The sequence below is a fragment of the Coregonus lavaretus genome (genome assembly GCF_964263955.1).
Source record: "Coregonus lavaretus genome assembly, chromosome: 7".
In the NCBI taxonomy this organism is placed as follows: domain Eukaryota; kingdom Metazoa; phylum Chordata; class Actinopteri; order Salmoniformes; family Salmonidae; genus Coregonus; species Coregonus lavaretus.
In genome coordinates this window covers 14,062,716-14,080,460 of record NC_139994.1, presented here as the reverse complement: position 1 = coordinate 14,080,460, position 17,745 = coordinate 14,062,716, and the positions used below count along the sequence as shown (strand labels likewise).

General features: G+C 47.6%; 1 protein-coding gene across 11 annotated transcripts in view; it reads right to left on the bottom strand.

Annotated features, from left to right (window-relative positions):
• The window catches only part of LOC311131725 (uncharacterized protein), a 45,950-nt gene extending 28,932 nt beyond the window's left edge, over positions 1-17,018 (bottom strand). For 7 of the 11 annotated variants that reach the window (XM_084164842.1, XM_084164841.1, XM_084164843.1 and 4 more), the window contains exon 1: positions 16,575-16,963. In XM_084164842.1, coding sequence (XP_084020968.1) covers positions 16,575-16,632 — 58 coding nt within the window. In that variant the 5' untranslated portion in view covers positions 16,633-16,963. Of the gene's footprint in view, positions 1-16,574 lie in introns of all 11 variants that reach the window. The other 4 variants (XM_084164839.1, XM_084164840.1, XM_084164846.1 and 1 more) reach the window with 4 other exon arrangements.
• Positions 17,019-17,745: the final 727 nt, after the last annotated feature.

The window sequence follows — 17,745 nt, the reverse complement described above, 5'->3', positions numbered from 1 at the left end:
GCCGCATAAGGTGGCTGGTGAGTGTTTGTACCGTTTTCCTGGAACACAGACAGGAGGTGACCTTGTTCCCTAGGCTGCCAGGGAAAATGAGTACCAGGAAGGAAAGAGACAAAGGCTTTGCATCCCAAATGGCACACTATTCCCTATGTAGTGCACTATATAGGGAATGGAATAGGGTGCCATTTGGGACGCAATCAAAACCACAGCGACACAGGAGGCTAACCTAGCAGTCATAGTAAAATCATTGTAATGGAGGAAGCATCGTGGCATCATTAAGAGACTGAAGAGGGAATCGATTGACTTATGGAATGGAACGGAAGGAGGCCATGTTGCAGTAGCTCTCTGTATCAGTGCTGCAGCCTGCCTGCTATTCTGTTGTGATTGAGGAGAGAAGAACATGTTATCTATAGTAAGTGGGGTTTCTTTCATTATCAGGAAGGAGGAAAAAAATAAATGTAGGGGAAGAAAAGTACATTCAAGGGTCAAAGTGACATTAATTATAAACAAGACAACAGTAAACATGTTGTCCCCCACGAATGATGCCTTGGGCCAATTGAGATAACACATTCAAGTTAATTACTGTAGTAATTTTGTAAATGCCGGATCTCTATTGCAAGACGCATCATTCACCCAAGTTTCGTCAAAATCGGGCCAGTGCTGTCTGAGATATCGCGTGTGACTAACATACTAAAGGACGGAGACAGATCCACAGTCCCCTCCCCGATTTCATCGTGGGGGACAACAACTGACACTACACAGTCACGGGTGGATGTTATGGGCAGGTTATAGGTCAAGATAACTATCAAGACAAACGATCCTCACCCTGTGTCGTCTAGTCCTGATGGGAATAGAGCTGTAGACATACAGTCTGTTAGACCTAAACCTAGCCCTTCAGCTGTGACCTAATATTAGTGTCCTGAGTCCTGTGACCAAGAGCGGTGTGTGTGTGTGTGTGCATGTGTGTGTGCTTTAAATGAGACACAGATAATGGTCTGGGGGTGGATAGCCTAAATCTGGAGTTCATGTGCACACTTCCAAAACACACACACACCTTCCTTCAAAGCCAATAGAAGCTGCAGCTCCTGGTGACTCCACTGGGGCTGAGGCAACAATACTTCAACAATAACCACCACAGAGAAATGCAACATGGCTACAGAGGAGCAGGACAACAGGAAGAGGTATTCTGGTTCACAGCTGGAGAGCACTTCCACAGAGCAACACTACAAAGCTCTAATAAGACTGTGTGGGCCATATATGGAATGGGGTAAAAAAGACAATTAACTTGCGTAGAACTGAAAAAAGATGTGTCATATTCCTGTATTTCACTCTTATTTATGCATATATCAGTAGCTGTGTTAAACATTACAGAAAATGGACTGCTTGTTGTAACAAAGACTATTCACGTTTAATGCGAGGTCGATAGACGCCATCCTACCAGCGTGCACAGCAAGAAATTAAGTAATTAACACATAAGATGGTTGTGCCTCTGGTTGTGGTATAAAAGCTAGTCATTAGGGACTTCAGTAACGAACAGTGTCAACAGGTTCTATATCGCCTTACTTCCTGGATCTACATCTAAATGCAGAATCCATGTAGAAGAGGATTGGTTATTCCACCAATAGAGTGCCTGTCATAAAGAGCACATGTTCAACTTCATAAAATATATATTTTCTAGAGAATGATTAGATTAAATAAAACTAGGTCAGATTGAACACTGTTGTATCAAAAGTAAAACAGAGGGCCAGAAACACAAGGACAAAATTGGGAATTATGAAACTAACTAACTAATATATTCAATAACTAGGCCTACAGTATGTTTGTACAGTAGCTAAAGTTAAAGCCTGCAAATTAAACACTGTACTGTGTATTTAACAACACTAATTAGTGAGGAATCTGCATAGATAAGCAAGGAGACACAATTTAAAAGCAAATTCACATGATAAGCATGGAGTAGATCAAATGCATTTTCTTGTTAAGCATTGTCTTACCATCTTAATTATTCAAATTGTGACCCCCTTTTTCCTGCTACCTCGGATTACACGCACCCTGTTATTAACTATAAATACATTTACTTTAAATCAAAATCTGTTACAGTTTTCTGTTTAAAAACTGAATTGAACAAACACACCTTCATCTGTTAAAATCGACCAAATGTATGCCTTTTGTAGCTTAGATACATAACCAATCAAAAAGTGCAATCAGGGTAATGAGATATTTTGTCATAGAATTCCATTGTTTCTCCCTTCCTGTACAGTGGAAACACATGAGAAATTGTAGAATTTCTTGCCACAGTAAAATTGATCTCTGTAGAAAATGTGAGAGGACTACAGACATGAATTAGGTTCACAGTCACACATTCGTCAATAAGGCAATAATAATTTAAAACAGAGTCTTAGATGAGTCATCAATGACCAGTGTTTTACAATCGGAACGGAGTGGAATGGGATGGAAACGTGAGCCAGTCTCTGGATCTAGGATCTAGTATACTAAGTTTGCATCCCAAAAAGCACCACATTCCCTACATAGTGCACTACTTTGGTCTAGGGTGGTCTAGACCAGGGCCCATAGGCCATTTGGGACGCACCCTAAGGCGATAGCCTCGTCCGCCTCTAGACCCTACAGGATGGAGCACTTCCTCTAGTTCCTGTGTGAGTGGTCAGTGGCCCTGATTTATACCAGCTGGATCTGCACGCGGCGAGGTACGGCTCTGTGTGTGTGTGTGTGTGTGTGTGTGTGTGTGTGAGGCTGCTCCTGCTCGCTGACGTGGAGCGCTCTGTTTGGTCTGCCTGAAAATCACTGCAGACACCTCCCTCCCTCCGACGACCACGGCCTAGCTAACACCACAATAACACCCCTCGCTACCCTCCTAACCCCTCACTCCCCCCTGCTCGCACGCTGCAGATACGGGCCTCTGGAAAAGAATGCCTCACATTCTAACCAGGCCCTTCCACACCCATCCCAACCCCTACTCTCTTCTCTCCACCCGCATGTACAAACTGAACACACAGTCCAGCTGGCAATAGGGGAGAGACATTAGGAAAAGCTGTCAGAACTTCAACATGTCTGACTAAGGAGAAATGGGAGAAGGTGCTTTCCTTTTTTCTATTCTCACTCAGTCCCCCTTCTATTTCTGCCCCTCCTTTAGCAGGAAATCTTATGAAGTCCAAGGAATAAGTACAGAGTAATCACAGCTGTCACGACCTCCTCCGAAGCTGCCTCCTCTCCTTGTTCGGGCAGGCTTCAAAGTTCAAAGTCCTGAGGAGGATCAACAAGGTTACCTATAGGTTATTACTCCCCCATGATTATCGTATTAACCCCTCGTTTCATGTGACTCTCCTCAGGCCGGTGGTGGCTGGTCCGCTCCAGGAGTCTGAGGTGTGGGAGGTCCCTCCGCCTCCTCTGGACATCGAGGGGGCCCCGGCGTACTCTGTCCGTTCCATCCTGGTTTCGAGGCGTCGGGTGGGGGAACTTCAGTACCTCGTGGAGTGGGAGGGGTACGATCCGGAGGAACGGTGCTGCGCGTCAAGGGGGGGGGGGGTACTGTCATCGACTTCCTCCGAAGCTGCCTCCTCTCCTTGTTCGGGCAGGCTATGGCGTTCGTCGTCACCGGCCTTCTAGCCAATGCCGCTCCTCATCTCATCATTCCATTTGTTTTGTCTTGTCTATTACACACACCTGGTTCATATCCCCTCATCAGTACCTGTATAAGTGTTCCCTCTGCCCCCCTTGTCCTTGTGGGTGATTGTTTATTGTGAGGTGTATTCTGTGATTTACCCTCCTGCGCCTGACTCCTTCAAATCACGCATCACAACAGCAGTTTATCCAGGATGTGAGCCTCATTATGTTTATTCATCACACATGATGACAAAGAAGTAACCTGTTTTTCAACTGTTTTTAATGAGAGAGAATGGGGAAACTTCTGTGGAGAGGGATCGTGCTGGGCCCAAAATCTACAATTGCATCCCAAATGGCACCCTATTCCCTATAGTGCACTACTTTTGACAGGGGCCCATAGGGCTCTGATCAAAAGTAGTGCACAATATAGGGGATAGGGTGCCATTTGGGATGCAATCTACACTTCCAAGCGTACTGTAATCTTGAATGTGGGCCAGGAACATTACATTAGGAAAACTTTGGGATAGTGGAAGAGCGTCCACGTCAGTCCACGTCCAATGATTACTTCCACAGAAGAAGAACACTTTTAGCTCTATACAAAATCTCCAGTTTAAAGCTGATTTGCAACCAAGAAGTTAAACCTAGGGCTAGATTCCATCCGTATTGCTGAAGATCAGCGTTGTAGCACGGGGGACTTTTCGATTGAGCCGACATATGTTTACCGTTTACCATGAACACAGTCTCCGCGGAAACATTGCCTTTAAATTTAAATCACGCTACAACGCTGATCTTCAGCACTATGGATTGAATCCAGACCCTAGTTCTTCTGAAGTTAAAGGATAAAATCAAATCAAATGTTATTTGTCACATGCGCCGAATACAACAGGTGTAGACCTTACATTGCAATGCTTACTTACAAGCCCTTAACCAACAATGCCGTTTTAAGAAAGAATACCAAAAACAAATAAAAATAAAAATAAAAATTATAAGAAGAAGAAATAAAAGTAACAAATAATTAAAGAGCAGCAGTAAAATAACAATAGCGAGGCTATATAGAGGGGGTACCGGTACCGAGTCAATGTGCGGGGGCACTGGTTAGTCGAGGTAATTGAGGTAATATGTACATGTAGGTAGAGTTATTAAAGTGACTATGCATAGATAATAAACAGAGAGTAGCAGCAGCGTAAAAGAGGGGGGCAATGCAAATAGTCTGGGTACTGGATTAGATGTTCAGGAGTCTGGATTAGATGTTCAGGAGTCTTATGGCTTGGGGGTAGAAGCTGTTTAGAAGCCTCTTGGACCTAGACTTGGCACTCCGGTACCGCTTGCCATGTGGTAGCAGAGAGAACAGTCTATGACTAGGGTGGCTGGAGTCTTCTACCATTTTTAGGGCCTTCCTCTGACACCGCCTGGTATAGAGGTCCTGGATGGCAGGAAGATTGGCCCCAGTGATGTACTGGGCCGTACGCACTACCCTCTGTAGTGCCTTGCGGTCGGAGGCCGAGCAGTTGCCATACCAGGCAGTGATGCAACCAGTCAGGATGCTCTCGATGGTGCAGCTATAGAACCTTTTGAGGATCTGAGGACCCATGCCAAATCTTTTCAGTCTCCTTAGGGGGATTATATTTTGTTGTGCCCTCTTCACGACTGTCTTGGTGTGCTTGGACCATGTTAGTTTGTTGGTGATGTGGACACCAAGGAACTTGAAGCTCTCAACCTGCTCCACTACAGCCCCGTCGATGAGAATGGGGGCGTGCTCGGTCCTCTTATTTTTCCTGTAGTCCACAATCATCTCCTTTGTCTTGATCACGTTGAGGGAGAGATTGTTGTCCTGGCACCACACGGCCAGGTTTCTGACCTCCTCCCTATAGGCTGTCTCGTCGTTGTCGGTGATCAGGCCTACCACTGTTGTGTCATCGGCAAACTTAATGATAGTGTTGGAGTCGTGCCTGGCCATGCAGTCATGAGTGAACAGGGAGTACAGGAGGGGACTGAGCACGCACCCCTGAGGGGCCTCCGTGTTGAGGATCAGCGTGGCGGATGTGTTGTTACCTACCCTTACCACCTGGGGGCGGCCCGTCGGGAAGTCCAGGATCCAGTTGCAGAGGGAGGTGTTTAGTCCCAGGGTCCTTAGCTTAGTGATGAGCTTTGAGGGCTGAGCTGTAGTCAATTAATAGCATTCTTACATAGGTGTTCCTTTGTCCAGGTGTGAAAGGGCAGTGTGGAGCGCAATAGAGATTGCATCATCTGTGGATCTGTTGGGGTGGTATGCAAATTGGAGTGGGTCTAGGGTTTCTGGGATAATGGTGTTGATGTGAGCCATGACCAGCCTTTCAAAGCACTTCATGGCTACAGAAGTGAGTGCTACGGCTCGGTAGTCATTTAAGCAGGTTACCTTAGTGTTCTTGGGCACAGGGACTATGGTGGTCTGCTTGAAACATGTTGGTATTACAGACTCAAGACAGGGAGAGGTTGAAAATGTCAGTGAAGACACTTGCCAGTTGGTCAGCGCATGCTCGGAGTACACGTCCTGGTAATCTGTCTGGCCCTGCGGCCTTGTGATTGTTGACCTGTTTAAAGGTCTTACTCACATCGGCTCCGGAGAGCGTGATCACACAGCCGTCCGGAACAGCTGATGCTCTCATAAATGTTTCAGTGTTACTTGCCTCGAAGCGAGCATATAAGTAATTTAGCTTGTCTGGTAGGCTTGTGTCACTGGGCAGCCTGCATGATTTTACATTTTAGTAGGTCCCTATATGGCATGAAGCACACTTACAAACAATTGCAGTGTACTACCAGCCCTCAAGATAATATAGAGAACCACACAAGTTCAAACACTTTCTGTCTGCCTTAAACAAAAAGAAACGGGTGCCTCACTTCCTTTTGTATGCTGCAAACAGAGCTCCTTTGAACATGTTATATCTTGGAGAGGGGCTTGGTCTCTTAGCTGCCTCATCAACTAAAAAGCCACTAATGTTGCTCTACAACAGGACTCTGGTGCTTGTCTCTCTGTCTCTGTCTTTGTGCCATATGGTCCCGCTAGCCCTAGCAGCTTCACACTTCAACCCTAAAGTGTCCAGTCTACATGGCATCATGGGTGCATCCCAAATGCCACCCTATTCCCAAAATAGTGCACTATTTTAACCAGAGCCCTATGAGCCCAGGTCAAAAAGTAGTGCACTATGTAGGGAATAGGGTACAATGTGGGATGCATCCCATGTCACTGGTTTCAAGGGGCATGAGAGGTGACAGAGGGTCAATGGGGGAGTCTAACTGTATTAGGCCTCAGCCAGCGCTCTGCTAGACGTTCTACCAGCCTCACCTCTGTCTAAATGCATCACATTACAACACAAAGATCTGGGATTAGAATTCCTTTTCATAGACCAGGCCAGGCGTGTGAGTCTGTAGGAGAAAAACAAACCTTTACAAGGCAGAGTCTGTCTTCAGAGGAGTCAGATAGAAGGAATGTGTCTGTTTATTTAACATCTCTGCCTGTCCGACACGGACATTCCTGATAACGTCATACCGACCAATCAACACTGTGTATAAACTGACGGTACCGAGCCCACTTCAGTATCGTTGAAAAATCTCCAGAACCACCTCACAGTAACTGTATTTAGTGTCTGTCTGTCTGTTTCCATTTTGAAACCTTTTCTATGGGAAAGGTAAACTGTCATAAAGGCATAGAAACAGGGTTCTCCTGTTCTGGTGATGGGGTAAAATCAGACACCAGCCACAGGAGAAGTGTAACACTTCAGACCCGAAAAAATCTGGTACATGATGACAATGCAAACCCACTTCTCGTGTATCCCAGTATCTGCAAGTATTGGCCATAGTGCTAACCAGTCCTCCCACACAAACTGTGGATGTACAATGTACTGCTCTACATGACCTTCTACACTGAACAAAAATATAAAGTAAAGTAAAATGTAAAGTGTTGGTCCCATGTTTCATGAGCTGAAATATAAGATCCCAACATTTTCCATACGCACAAAAAAATAATTTCTCTCAACATTTGTGCACAAATCTGTTAACATCCCTGTTAGATGAGCATTTCTCCTTTTCCAAAATAATCCATCCACCTGACTGGTATAGCATATCAAGAAGCTGATTCAACTGCATGATCATTACACAGGTACACCTTGTTCTGGGGACAATAAAAGGCCACTCTAAAATGTGCAGTTTTGTTACACAACACAACGCCACAGATGTCTCAAGTTTTGAGGGCGCGTGCAATTGGCATGCTGATCGCAGGAATGTCCACCAGAGCTGTTGCCAGAGAATTTTATGTTTATTTCTCTACCATAAGCTGTCTCCAACGTCGTTTTATAGAATTTGGCAGTACATCCAACCGGCCTCACAACTGCAGACCACGTATATGGCGTCGTGTGGGCGAGCAGTTTGCTGATGTCAACATTGTGAACAGAGCGCCCATGGTGGCGGTGGGGTTATGGTATGGGCAGGCATAAGCTACAGACAACAAACACAATTTCATTTTATCCATGGCAATTTGAATGCACAGAGATACTGTGACGAGATCCTGAGGCCCATTGTCATGCCATTCATCCACCGCCATCACCTCATGTTTCAGCATGATAATGCACTGCCCCATGTCGCAAGGATCTGTACACAATTCCTGGAAGCTGAAAATGTCCCAGTTCTTCCATGGCCTGCATTCTCACCACACATGTCACCCACTGAGCATGTTTGGGATGCTCTAAATCGACGTGTACGACAGCATGTTCCATTTCCCGCCAATATCCAGCAACTTCGCACAGCCTTTGAAGAGCAGTGGGACAACATTCCACAATCAACAGCCTGATCAACTCTATGTGAAGGAGATGTGTCGCGCTGCATGAGGAAAATGGTGGTCACACCAGATACTGACTGGTTTTCTGATTCACTTTTTTTTTAAAGGTATCTGTGACCAAAATATGCATATTTGTATTACCAGTCATGTGAAATCCATAGATTAGGGCCTAATGAATTTATTTCAATAGACTGATTTCCTTATATGAACTGTAACACAGTAAAATCTTTGAAATTGTTGCATGTTGCTTCTATATTTTTGTTCGGTATAATATTACTAGGGCGGCAGGTAGCCTAGCAGTTAAGAGCGTTGGGCCAGTAACCGTAAGGTCGCTGGTTTGAATCCCCGAGCCGACTAGGTGCAAAATCTGTCGATATGCCTTTGAGCAAGGCTCTTAACCCTATGATATAGTGGCTATTGCCACTGTGATGTATAGGCCTAAGGCCTAGACAATAACAAGACACAGTGGCAGAATAAATTCAACCACACCTTTGTTTCATCACAAAACCGGAGAGCAACATCTGTCCGGTGGAGTCCACAAAGCATATTGCATGACCTACAGCATCGTCAGTCAAGTTAATATTTTCGGACTACTAAACAACTATTGATTTAGAACACCGGAGAGCTACCACAAGTCTAGAATTGCCTCCACTTTTCCAGCACCATTTCAACTTTAACATTTCAACATCATCAAATCACCTATGCTTAGTCTAATACAGTGACAACTAAAAGATACCAAAAACAATTTAGTCCAATCAACGTAAGTTAAATATGATGTGGCTGTCCATGGTACTGATTTCTGTGTGTGTGTGTGTGTGTGTGTGTGTGTAAGTAGAAAAAACGTGTTGACTCACCCTACTTCTAGAGAAATGTCAATGCCATCCTCCTCTCTTTCATGTTGCTCAAACGGTCTATGACTCTGTCATACATGTACTGTAGTAGCTACAAGCTTTTAGTTTTTGTTGTCCTAGGCTACCTGGCTAAAATGCTTGCGCGCTAGCCTAACTTCCTTTCATGGGTAACGATGCGCCAGCTAGTTAACGTTAGCCTCTGTCAGAGTGCGACGGAGAAATGCGGTAGGCGAAGTCTAACGCAGGACACAGAGCTTACTGGAAACGTACTTTACTCGAAAGTAACCAGAATAGAAAAACAATCTCCACATAAGGAGGATTAAACAACCCGCACACGAAACAATGCCGATTACGAATACAATAACACACAACACACAATGAACGACAGAGGGTTAAATAGGGAATACAATACAACATAATGGGGAACAGGTGTACACAATCAGGACAAAACAAGTCAAACACCGAAACATAGATCGGTGGCAGCTAGTACTCCGGGGACGACGAACGCCGAAGCCTGCCCGAGCAAGGAGGAGGAGCAGCCTCGGCTGATTCCGTGACAGTACCCCCCCCTTGACGGTGCGCCGACCCCGGCTTCGGGGACGGCCAGGAGGACGCGGAGCAGGGCGAGTCGGATGACTCCGGTGGAAGTCCCTCAACATGGAGGGATCTAGAATGTCCCTCCTGGGGACCCAGCACCGTTCCTCCGGACCGTACCCCTCCCACTCCACGAGATACTGCAGGCCCCCCGTCCGACGCCTCGAATCCAAGATGGAACGGACTGAGTACGCCGGAGCCCCCTCGATGTCCAATGGGGGGGGAGGAGCCTCTCGTACCTCACTCTCCTGGAGTGGACCAGCCACCACCGGCCTGAGGAGAGACACATGGAATGAGGGGTTAATGAGGTAATTAATGGGCAGTTGTAACCTATAACATACCTCGTTCAATCTCCTCAGGACTATAAAGGGCCCCACAAACCGCCGACCCAGCTTCCGGCAGGGCAGGCGAAGGGGCAGGTTTCGGGTCGAGAGCCAGACCCGGTCTCCCGGTGCATACACCGGAGCCTCACTGCGGTGGCGATCGGCGCTCGCCTTTTGCCGCCTGATGGCCCGCTGCAGATGGACATGCGCAGCGTTCCAAGTTTCTTCCGACCGCCGAAACCACTCGTCCACTGCAGGGGCTTCGGTCTGGCTCTGATGCCAAGGTGCCAGAACCGGCTGATAACCTAACACACACTGGAAAGGCGTAAGGTTAGTGGACGAATGGCGGAGGGAGTTTTGGGCTATCTCTGCCCAGGGAATATATCCCGACCACTCCTCTTGCCGGTCCTGGCAATATGACCTCAGAAACCTACCCACATCCTGGTTAACTCTCTCCACCTGCCCATTACTCTCGGGGTGAAAACCTGAGGTAAGGCTAATCGAGACCCCCAGACGTTCCATAAATGCCCTCCAGACTCTAGAGGTGAACTGGGGACCCCGATCAGACACTATATCCTCAGGCACCCCATAGTGCCGGAAGACGTGTGTAAACAGGGCCTCAGCAGTTTGTAGGGCAGTAGGGAGACCTGGCAGGGGAATGAGACGGCAGGCTTTAGAAAACCGATCCACAACGACCAAGATCGTAGTGTTCCCCTGGGAGGGGGGAAGGTCCGTGACAAAATCCACCGATAGGTGAGACCACGGCCGTTGTGGAACGGGTAGGGGTTGTAACTTCCCCCTGGGCAGGTGTACACTAGGCGCACACCGAGCAGGAGGAAACATAAACCCTCACGTCCTTAGCTAAGGTTGGCCACCAGTACTTCTCACTAAGGCAGTGCACTGTCCGACCAATACCCGGATGACCAGAGGAGGGTGACGTGTGAGCCCAGTATTTCAAACGATCGCGAACCTCGAGCGGCACGTACCTCCGACCCTCTGGACACTGTGGAGGAGTAGGGTCGGAACGTAACGCCCGCTCGATTTCCGCATCCACCTCCCACACCACCGGTGCCACTAAACAAGACTCCGGGAGTATGGGAGTGGGCTCAATGGACCTCTCCTCTGTGTCATATAGTCGGGACAGGGCGTCTGCCTTAGCGTTCTGGGACCCTGGTCTATAGGTGAGCTTAAATACAAAGCGGGAAAGAAACATTGACCACCTTGCCTGGCGAGGATTCAGCCTCCTCGCTGCCCGGATGTACTCCAGGTTACGATGGTCAGTCAGAATGAGAAAAGGGTGTTTAGACCCCTCAAGCCAATGTCTCCACACTTTCAGGGCTTGAACCACAGCCAGCAGCTCCCTATCCCCCACGTCATAATTGCGCTCCGCCGGACTGAGCTTCTTAGAATAGAAAGCACAGGGGCGGAGTTTAGGTGGCGTACCCGAGCGCTGAGACAGCACAGCGCCGATCCCAGCCTCGGAAGCGTCCACCTCCACCTGGAATGACAAAGAGGGATCCGGATGCGCCAGCACCGGAGCCGAGGTAAACAGGTCCTTCAGACGTTTAAACGCCCTGTCCGCCTCAGCTGACCACTGCAGGCGCACCGGACCCCCCTTTAGCAGAGAGGTAATACCTGTCCAAAGCCCCGGATAAACCTCCGGTAGTAATTGGCAAAACCCAAGAAGCGCTGCACCTCCTTTACCGTGGTGGGAGTCTGCCAATTACGCACGGCAGAAACGCGGTCAATCTCCATCTCTACCCCTGACGCGGACAACCGATGTCCCAGGAAGGAGATGGACTCCTGGAAGAACAGACATTTCTCCGCCTTCGCATACAGGTCATGCTCCAACAGTCTACCAAGCACTCGACGCACCAGGGACACATGCTCGGCTCGTGTAGCGGAGTATATTAGAATGTCATCAATATATACCACAACACCCTGTCCATGCAAGTCCCGGAAAATCTCGTCCACAAATGATTGGAAGACTGAAGGAGCATTCATTAACCCGTATGGCATGACGAGGTACTCATAGTGACCCGAGGTGGTACTGAATGCTGTCTTCCACTCATCTCCCTCCCTAATGCGCACCAGGTTGTACGCGCTCCTGAGATCCAATTTTGTGAAGAATCGCGCCCCGTGTAATGACTCCGTCATACTAGCAATCAGAGGGAGAGGATAGCTGTATTTGATGGTGATCTGATTTAGACCACGGTAATCAATACACAGGCGTAAACCCCCATCCTTCTTCTTCACAAAAAAGAAACTCGAGGACGCAGGGGAAGTAGACGGCCGTATGTAACCCTGTCTCAAAGATTCGGTGACGTAGGTCTCCATAGCGGCCGTCTCCTCCTGAGACAGAGGATACACGTGACTACGTGGAAGCGCAGCGCCTACCTGGAGGTCTATCGCACAATCCCCCTGTCGATGAGGTGGTAATTGAGTCGCCTTTTTCTTACTGAAGGCGAGAGCCAAATCGGCATTCTCAGGTGGAATGTGCAAGGTGGGAACTTGGTTCGGGCTCTCCACCGTCGTTGCCCCTACGGAAACGCCTACACACCGCCCAGTACACTGATCAGACCATCCCTGGAGAGCTCTCTGCTGCCATGAAATGTTGGGGTCATGAGATGTTAACCAGGGAAGCCCCAACACCACGGGAAACGCAGGAGAATCAATCAAATACAAACGTACTATCTCCTCATGACCCTCCTGCGTTTTCATCCGGAGAGGCGCCGTGACCTCCCTAATCAATCCTGACCCCAACGGGCGGCTATCTAGGGCATGAATGGGGAAGGGCACATCAACAGGTACAATAGGAATCCCTAACTTATAGGTGAACTGGCGATCGATAAAATTCCCAGCTGCGCCTGAATCTACTAGCCCCTTATGCTGGGAGTGAGGAGAAACCTCGGGAAACACCACTTTAATACACATATGATCAGCAGAGAGCTCTGGGTGAGTTGGGTGCCTACTCACCTGGAATGACTCATCAGTGCGCCGCCCACTGCCTCGATTCCTAGGAGACCCTCCCCAGCACCGACCAGCAGTGTGTCCTCTGCGGCCACAGTTGGTGCAGGGGACGGCCTCCCTCCTGGTCTCCCTCCTGGTCTCCCTAGCACCAGCACCCCCGAGCTCCATAGGGTTCGGGTCGGAAGTGCTGGGGGATGGAATGGACGGCCCCGAATCCGGACGTCCGTGGGTAGCCAACAGGGTATCCAGGCGAATCGACATGTCCACCAGTTGATCAAAGCTGAGGTTGGTGTCCCTGCAGGCCAATTCCCGACGCACGTCCTCCCTCAGGCTGCATCTGTAGTGGTTGATGAGGGCCCTCTCATTCCATCCCGTGTTGGCAGCTAGCGTCCGGAAGTCCAGCGCGAACTCCTGCGCGCTCCTCCTCCCCTGTCTAAGGTGGAATAGACGCTCACCCGCCGCTTTACCCTCTGGGGGATGATCGAATACTGCCCGGAAGCGGCGGGTGAACTCCGCATAGCTGACCGTAGCGGCGCATAGCCCACTCCAGCGCCTTGCCGGACAGACAGGAGATGAGGGCGGACATGCTCTCGTATTCCGAGGGCGCCGGGTGAATGGTTGCTAGGTAGAGTTCAACCTGGAGTAGGAAACCCTGACACCCGGCCGCGGTGCCATCATAAGCCCTCGGGAGCGAGAGCCGAATCCCACTGGACTCCGGAGATGGAACGATGGCTGATGGTGGTGGTATCGTAGGAGGAGGTGTGGGCAAACCTCCACTCTCCCATCGCCTCAAGGTGTCCATCACCCCTTGCATGGTGGTCCCCAGGTTCTGGATCATGGCCTCTTGGTGGATTACGCGCTCCTCCAGTGATCCCCTTGGCACCGCCGATCCTGCTGACTCCATGGTGGTGTGTTATTCTGTCAGAGTGCGACGGTGAAATGCGGTAGGCGAAGTCAAACGCAGGACACAGAGCTTACTGGAAACGTACTTTACTCTAAAGTAACCAGAGTAGAAAAACAATCTCCACATAAGGAGGATTAAACAACCCGCACACGAAACACTGCCGATTACGAATACAATAACACACAACACACAATGAACGACAGAGGGTTAAATAGGGAATACAATACAACATAATGGGGAACAGGTGTACACAATCAGGACAAAACAAGTCAAACACCGAAACATAGATCGGTGGCAGCTAGTACTCCGGGGACGACGAACGCCGAAGCCTGCCCGAGCAAGGAGGAGGAGCAGCCTCGGCTGATTCCGTGACAGCCTCCTACATCTTGCTACATGTTGAACTTCCATCCTCTCAGGCCAGGGGCACAATGTATGAATTTATGGTTGGATCAGAATCACCGTTATAATCATTGGCCAGTTCAGAGAATTAAGTAAAACCACGAGTCCAAATCCCTACCTCCATCCATGGCTAATTTTGTAAAGGGAAGATTTTAGCAAGCTAGCTAGTCAAAGGAGAACAACGACAACACAACGAGATGCAAGAATTCAAGTTTTTTTCTGTCAAATCATTTGGCTTCTGATGTGATGTGATACATTTACATTTTTGTCATTTAGCAGACGCTCTAATCCAGAGCGACTTACAGTTAGTGCATACATTTGTATTTTTCATACTGGCCCCCCGTGGGAATCGAACCCACAACCCTGGCATTGCAAATGCCATGCTCTACCAACTGAGCTACATCCCTGCCGGCCGTTCCCTCCCCTACCCTGGACGACGCTGGGCCAATTGTGCGCCGCCCCATGGGTCTCCCGGTCACGGTCGGCTACGACAGAGCCTGGATTCGAACCAGGATCTCTAGTGGCACAGCTAGCACTGCGATGCAGTGCCTTAGACCACTGCGCCACTCGGGAGATACATAGGTGTGAAGCCAAATCCAAACTGGCGTCCCTTTACACTTTTTTTTGGGTGTGCCAGGACCATTCACAGTTGAGTTCACTCAGTTTAGCTCAACGGTGATTGGCTATTATTTTATTTATTTTTTATCAAGGGAGGCCAAATGCTCACTGGATTCCCTTGCATTCAGTGCCACAGGCGGCAACAATGTCCCACTCTTTTTGACCACTGACCATGAAGCATCAGATAGATGGGCTACACATACTAAGACAGAGGGGCGCTGTTTCATTCGCTCGGCTTTCTCTGGTGAGTTACATTCAGCCTCTTGCGTATTTAAGGGAAATGTATGAAACACAGCGAGTCGAAAGATACATTATCTTGTTTATTTTTTTTCTTGGTCAATGTTTTGGGGAAGTGTGGCTTCCCTTGGCATCCATGAATACACGCCACTGCATTAGGTAGAGAGAAAAAAACACGGATACGTGTTTCGCAAGAGGCGAGGGCTATGACAGCCAGATTGTGTGCTTCTGGGATGATAAAGAGCTGCAATGGTTCTCTTCTCACTCCATCAAGTGCCTTGCTCACCAAGAGGAGGGGGAGGGTTACCAGCCTCATCCTCCAGTGACCAAACCATGTCAACGTGGCTGGAGGAGGGGTAGACTAGAGGAATACGGCAGTGGATTACTGTACATCTCAATATGATAGCCTATTGTTTACACCATCAAATCAGATTCATACACAAGTGTTATTATTACAAAGCAGTATGATGACCCAGATAACAGCAGTCACTGCTATAAGCTGGTTTATAACTAGATGGTGTAGTCAGACCAGACTAGACCACAGCATGTGCCAGGTTTGCTGATGGAATATTATTGTGGTTGTTACCATGCTGGTTCGCAATGCAATGGTCATCTATTTTGTGGTATATGGTTTGACACTGACAGCAGCTGGACACTGTAGAGTCAATACCAGCAGATTTCCAATGTCAGGATAAATGTGATTACTGCCATGTTTGTTGTGCCTGGTGCTGTGGGCCATTTAACCCTTCCTGTGCAGGAATGGTTGGTAATGGAGAAAATAGGACAGGCTGCAGTATTTTCCAGCTCTCTGGTCAAGGAAAGCTGTCAGAGCATTTTAAACTATTATGAATATGCATCTTTCTGGTAATTTAATTGGAATAGCAGTTTGCCAAAAGGCAACAAAAACCCTCATAGGCTCTTTGGGGTAAAGAGTGTGATGCGCCAGTCTGATGATTCCGTTAAGAACAGTACGCTATCAATGACGTTTTTTGCAGTAATGTTTTTGTGAATGGATTTTCAAATGGTGGCCTATTGATTTTAATAGAACATATAAAACAGAACGCTTTGGCAAGCACACATTGCGCAGGCACCCTTATTTCATCAACACGTCGAAGAATACCTACACATTCACTCCAAGCCTTCAACTGTTGAAATGTTGAATGTGCATTTGATCATTTAGCAATAAGTACATGATTAATCCTCTATCTGTTGCTTATTTCTTGTCTTATGTAGGCATTAATAAAATAACTTACATTTCTCTGTTAATGTCAGTTTCTCCTCAAAATTGTTCTCAAGATCGTTGTATTCCATTTTTTCACTTCAAGCGATTCGCAGTCCTTTTCCAGTTGCAGTCATTCCTCAAATATATCGAAGGACAGGAGAAAAAACTCCCGGTACAGTCTGATCACCAATACGCCCTTCGTAAATCCAAAAGGGAACGGTAGGGATAAAAAGATAATAGAATGACTGGGCAGAAATCCAGTGAAAAACGTGTGTGAAAAATTACATTCACAAGTAGTCGATATAAATCTCTGATATTTCCTCTTGAGGTAGAGACCCTGTCAGATCCTATTCTATTGCAAATTCTAATAGATCAACTCCGAAATCGAGGAGTCCGGGCTGGGCACAGGGACTTGCCCGTAGCAATAGAACTGCTTGACGAATATTTATGTCCGACAGCCGCTGCCTGCCTCTCTGATCGACTCTACCATCTGGGCTACCGGGGGTAAGCAAAACGCGGTGCACCTACTTATATAAAATATTTAAGGGATAACATGCTATCACGTCTATAAATGTTAAACACGTCTAGATCACTTGTTTTACAGTTGCATTTGTGTACTATAATGTGTGTGTTTTTTTATGGGGAAAATAGGAGAATATATCGCGCTTTGCGAAAGGTTGACCCCCGTGTTAGAAATGGTTACATCCATCAAGAATCCATCCTGAACACTCCAAGCAAGGTGAGTTATCTATCCAAGGAGCCCACAGAAATCTGTGCTATAACCATAATAACACTTAGGCTATTACAACCTTATAAACAGGTAATTAATCAAAGGGGGTAACATGGTCACTTGAATTCATATAAAATGTCTCACTGCTTTTTGTCTGTCTTTTTTGTGTTGCTCTTTATTCCTTATGTAAGAGGCAAACAATGAATGGAAACAGCCTGCAACATAGGCTACAGGGGAATTAATGTTTTAATTAAATCAGTCTATAGTGTGACACAGTGAGAGAATAGTGGGAATGATTAGGTAATTCATAATTAATACGACCATCCTTCCACTGTAGGGGACACATTTATCTTTCAGATGATGGAGTCTGGTGTCTATTCCGATTAGATGAGGCACGGCGAGCATTAAGCCTGCTGGACCGGGCCTGATTGTCAAGGGCTGAGGTGTATGGAGTGTGGAAGTCAGGCGCAGG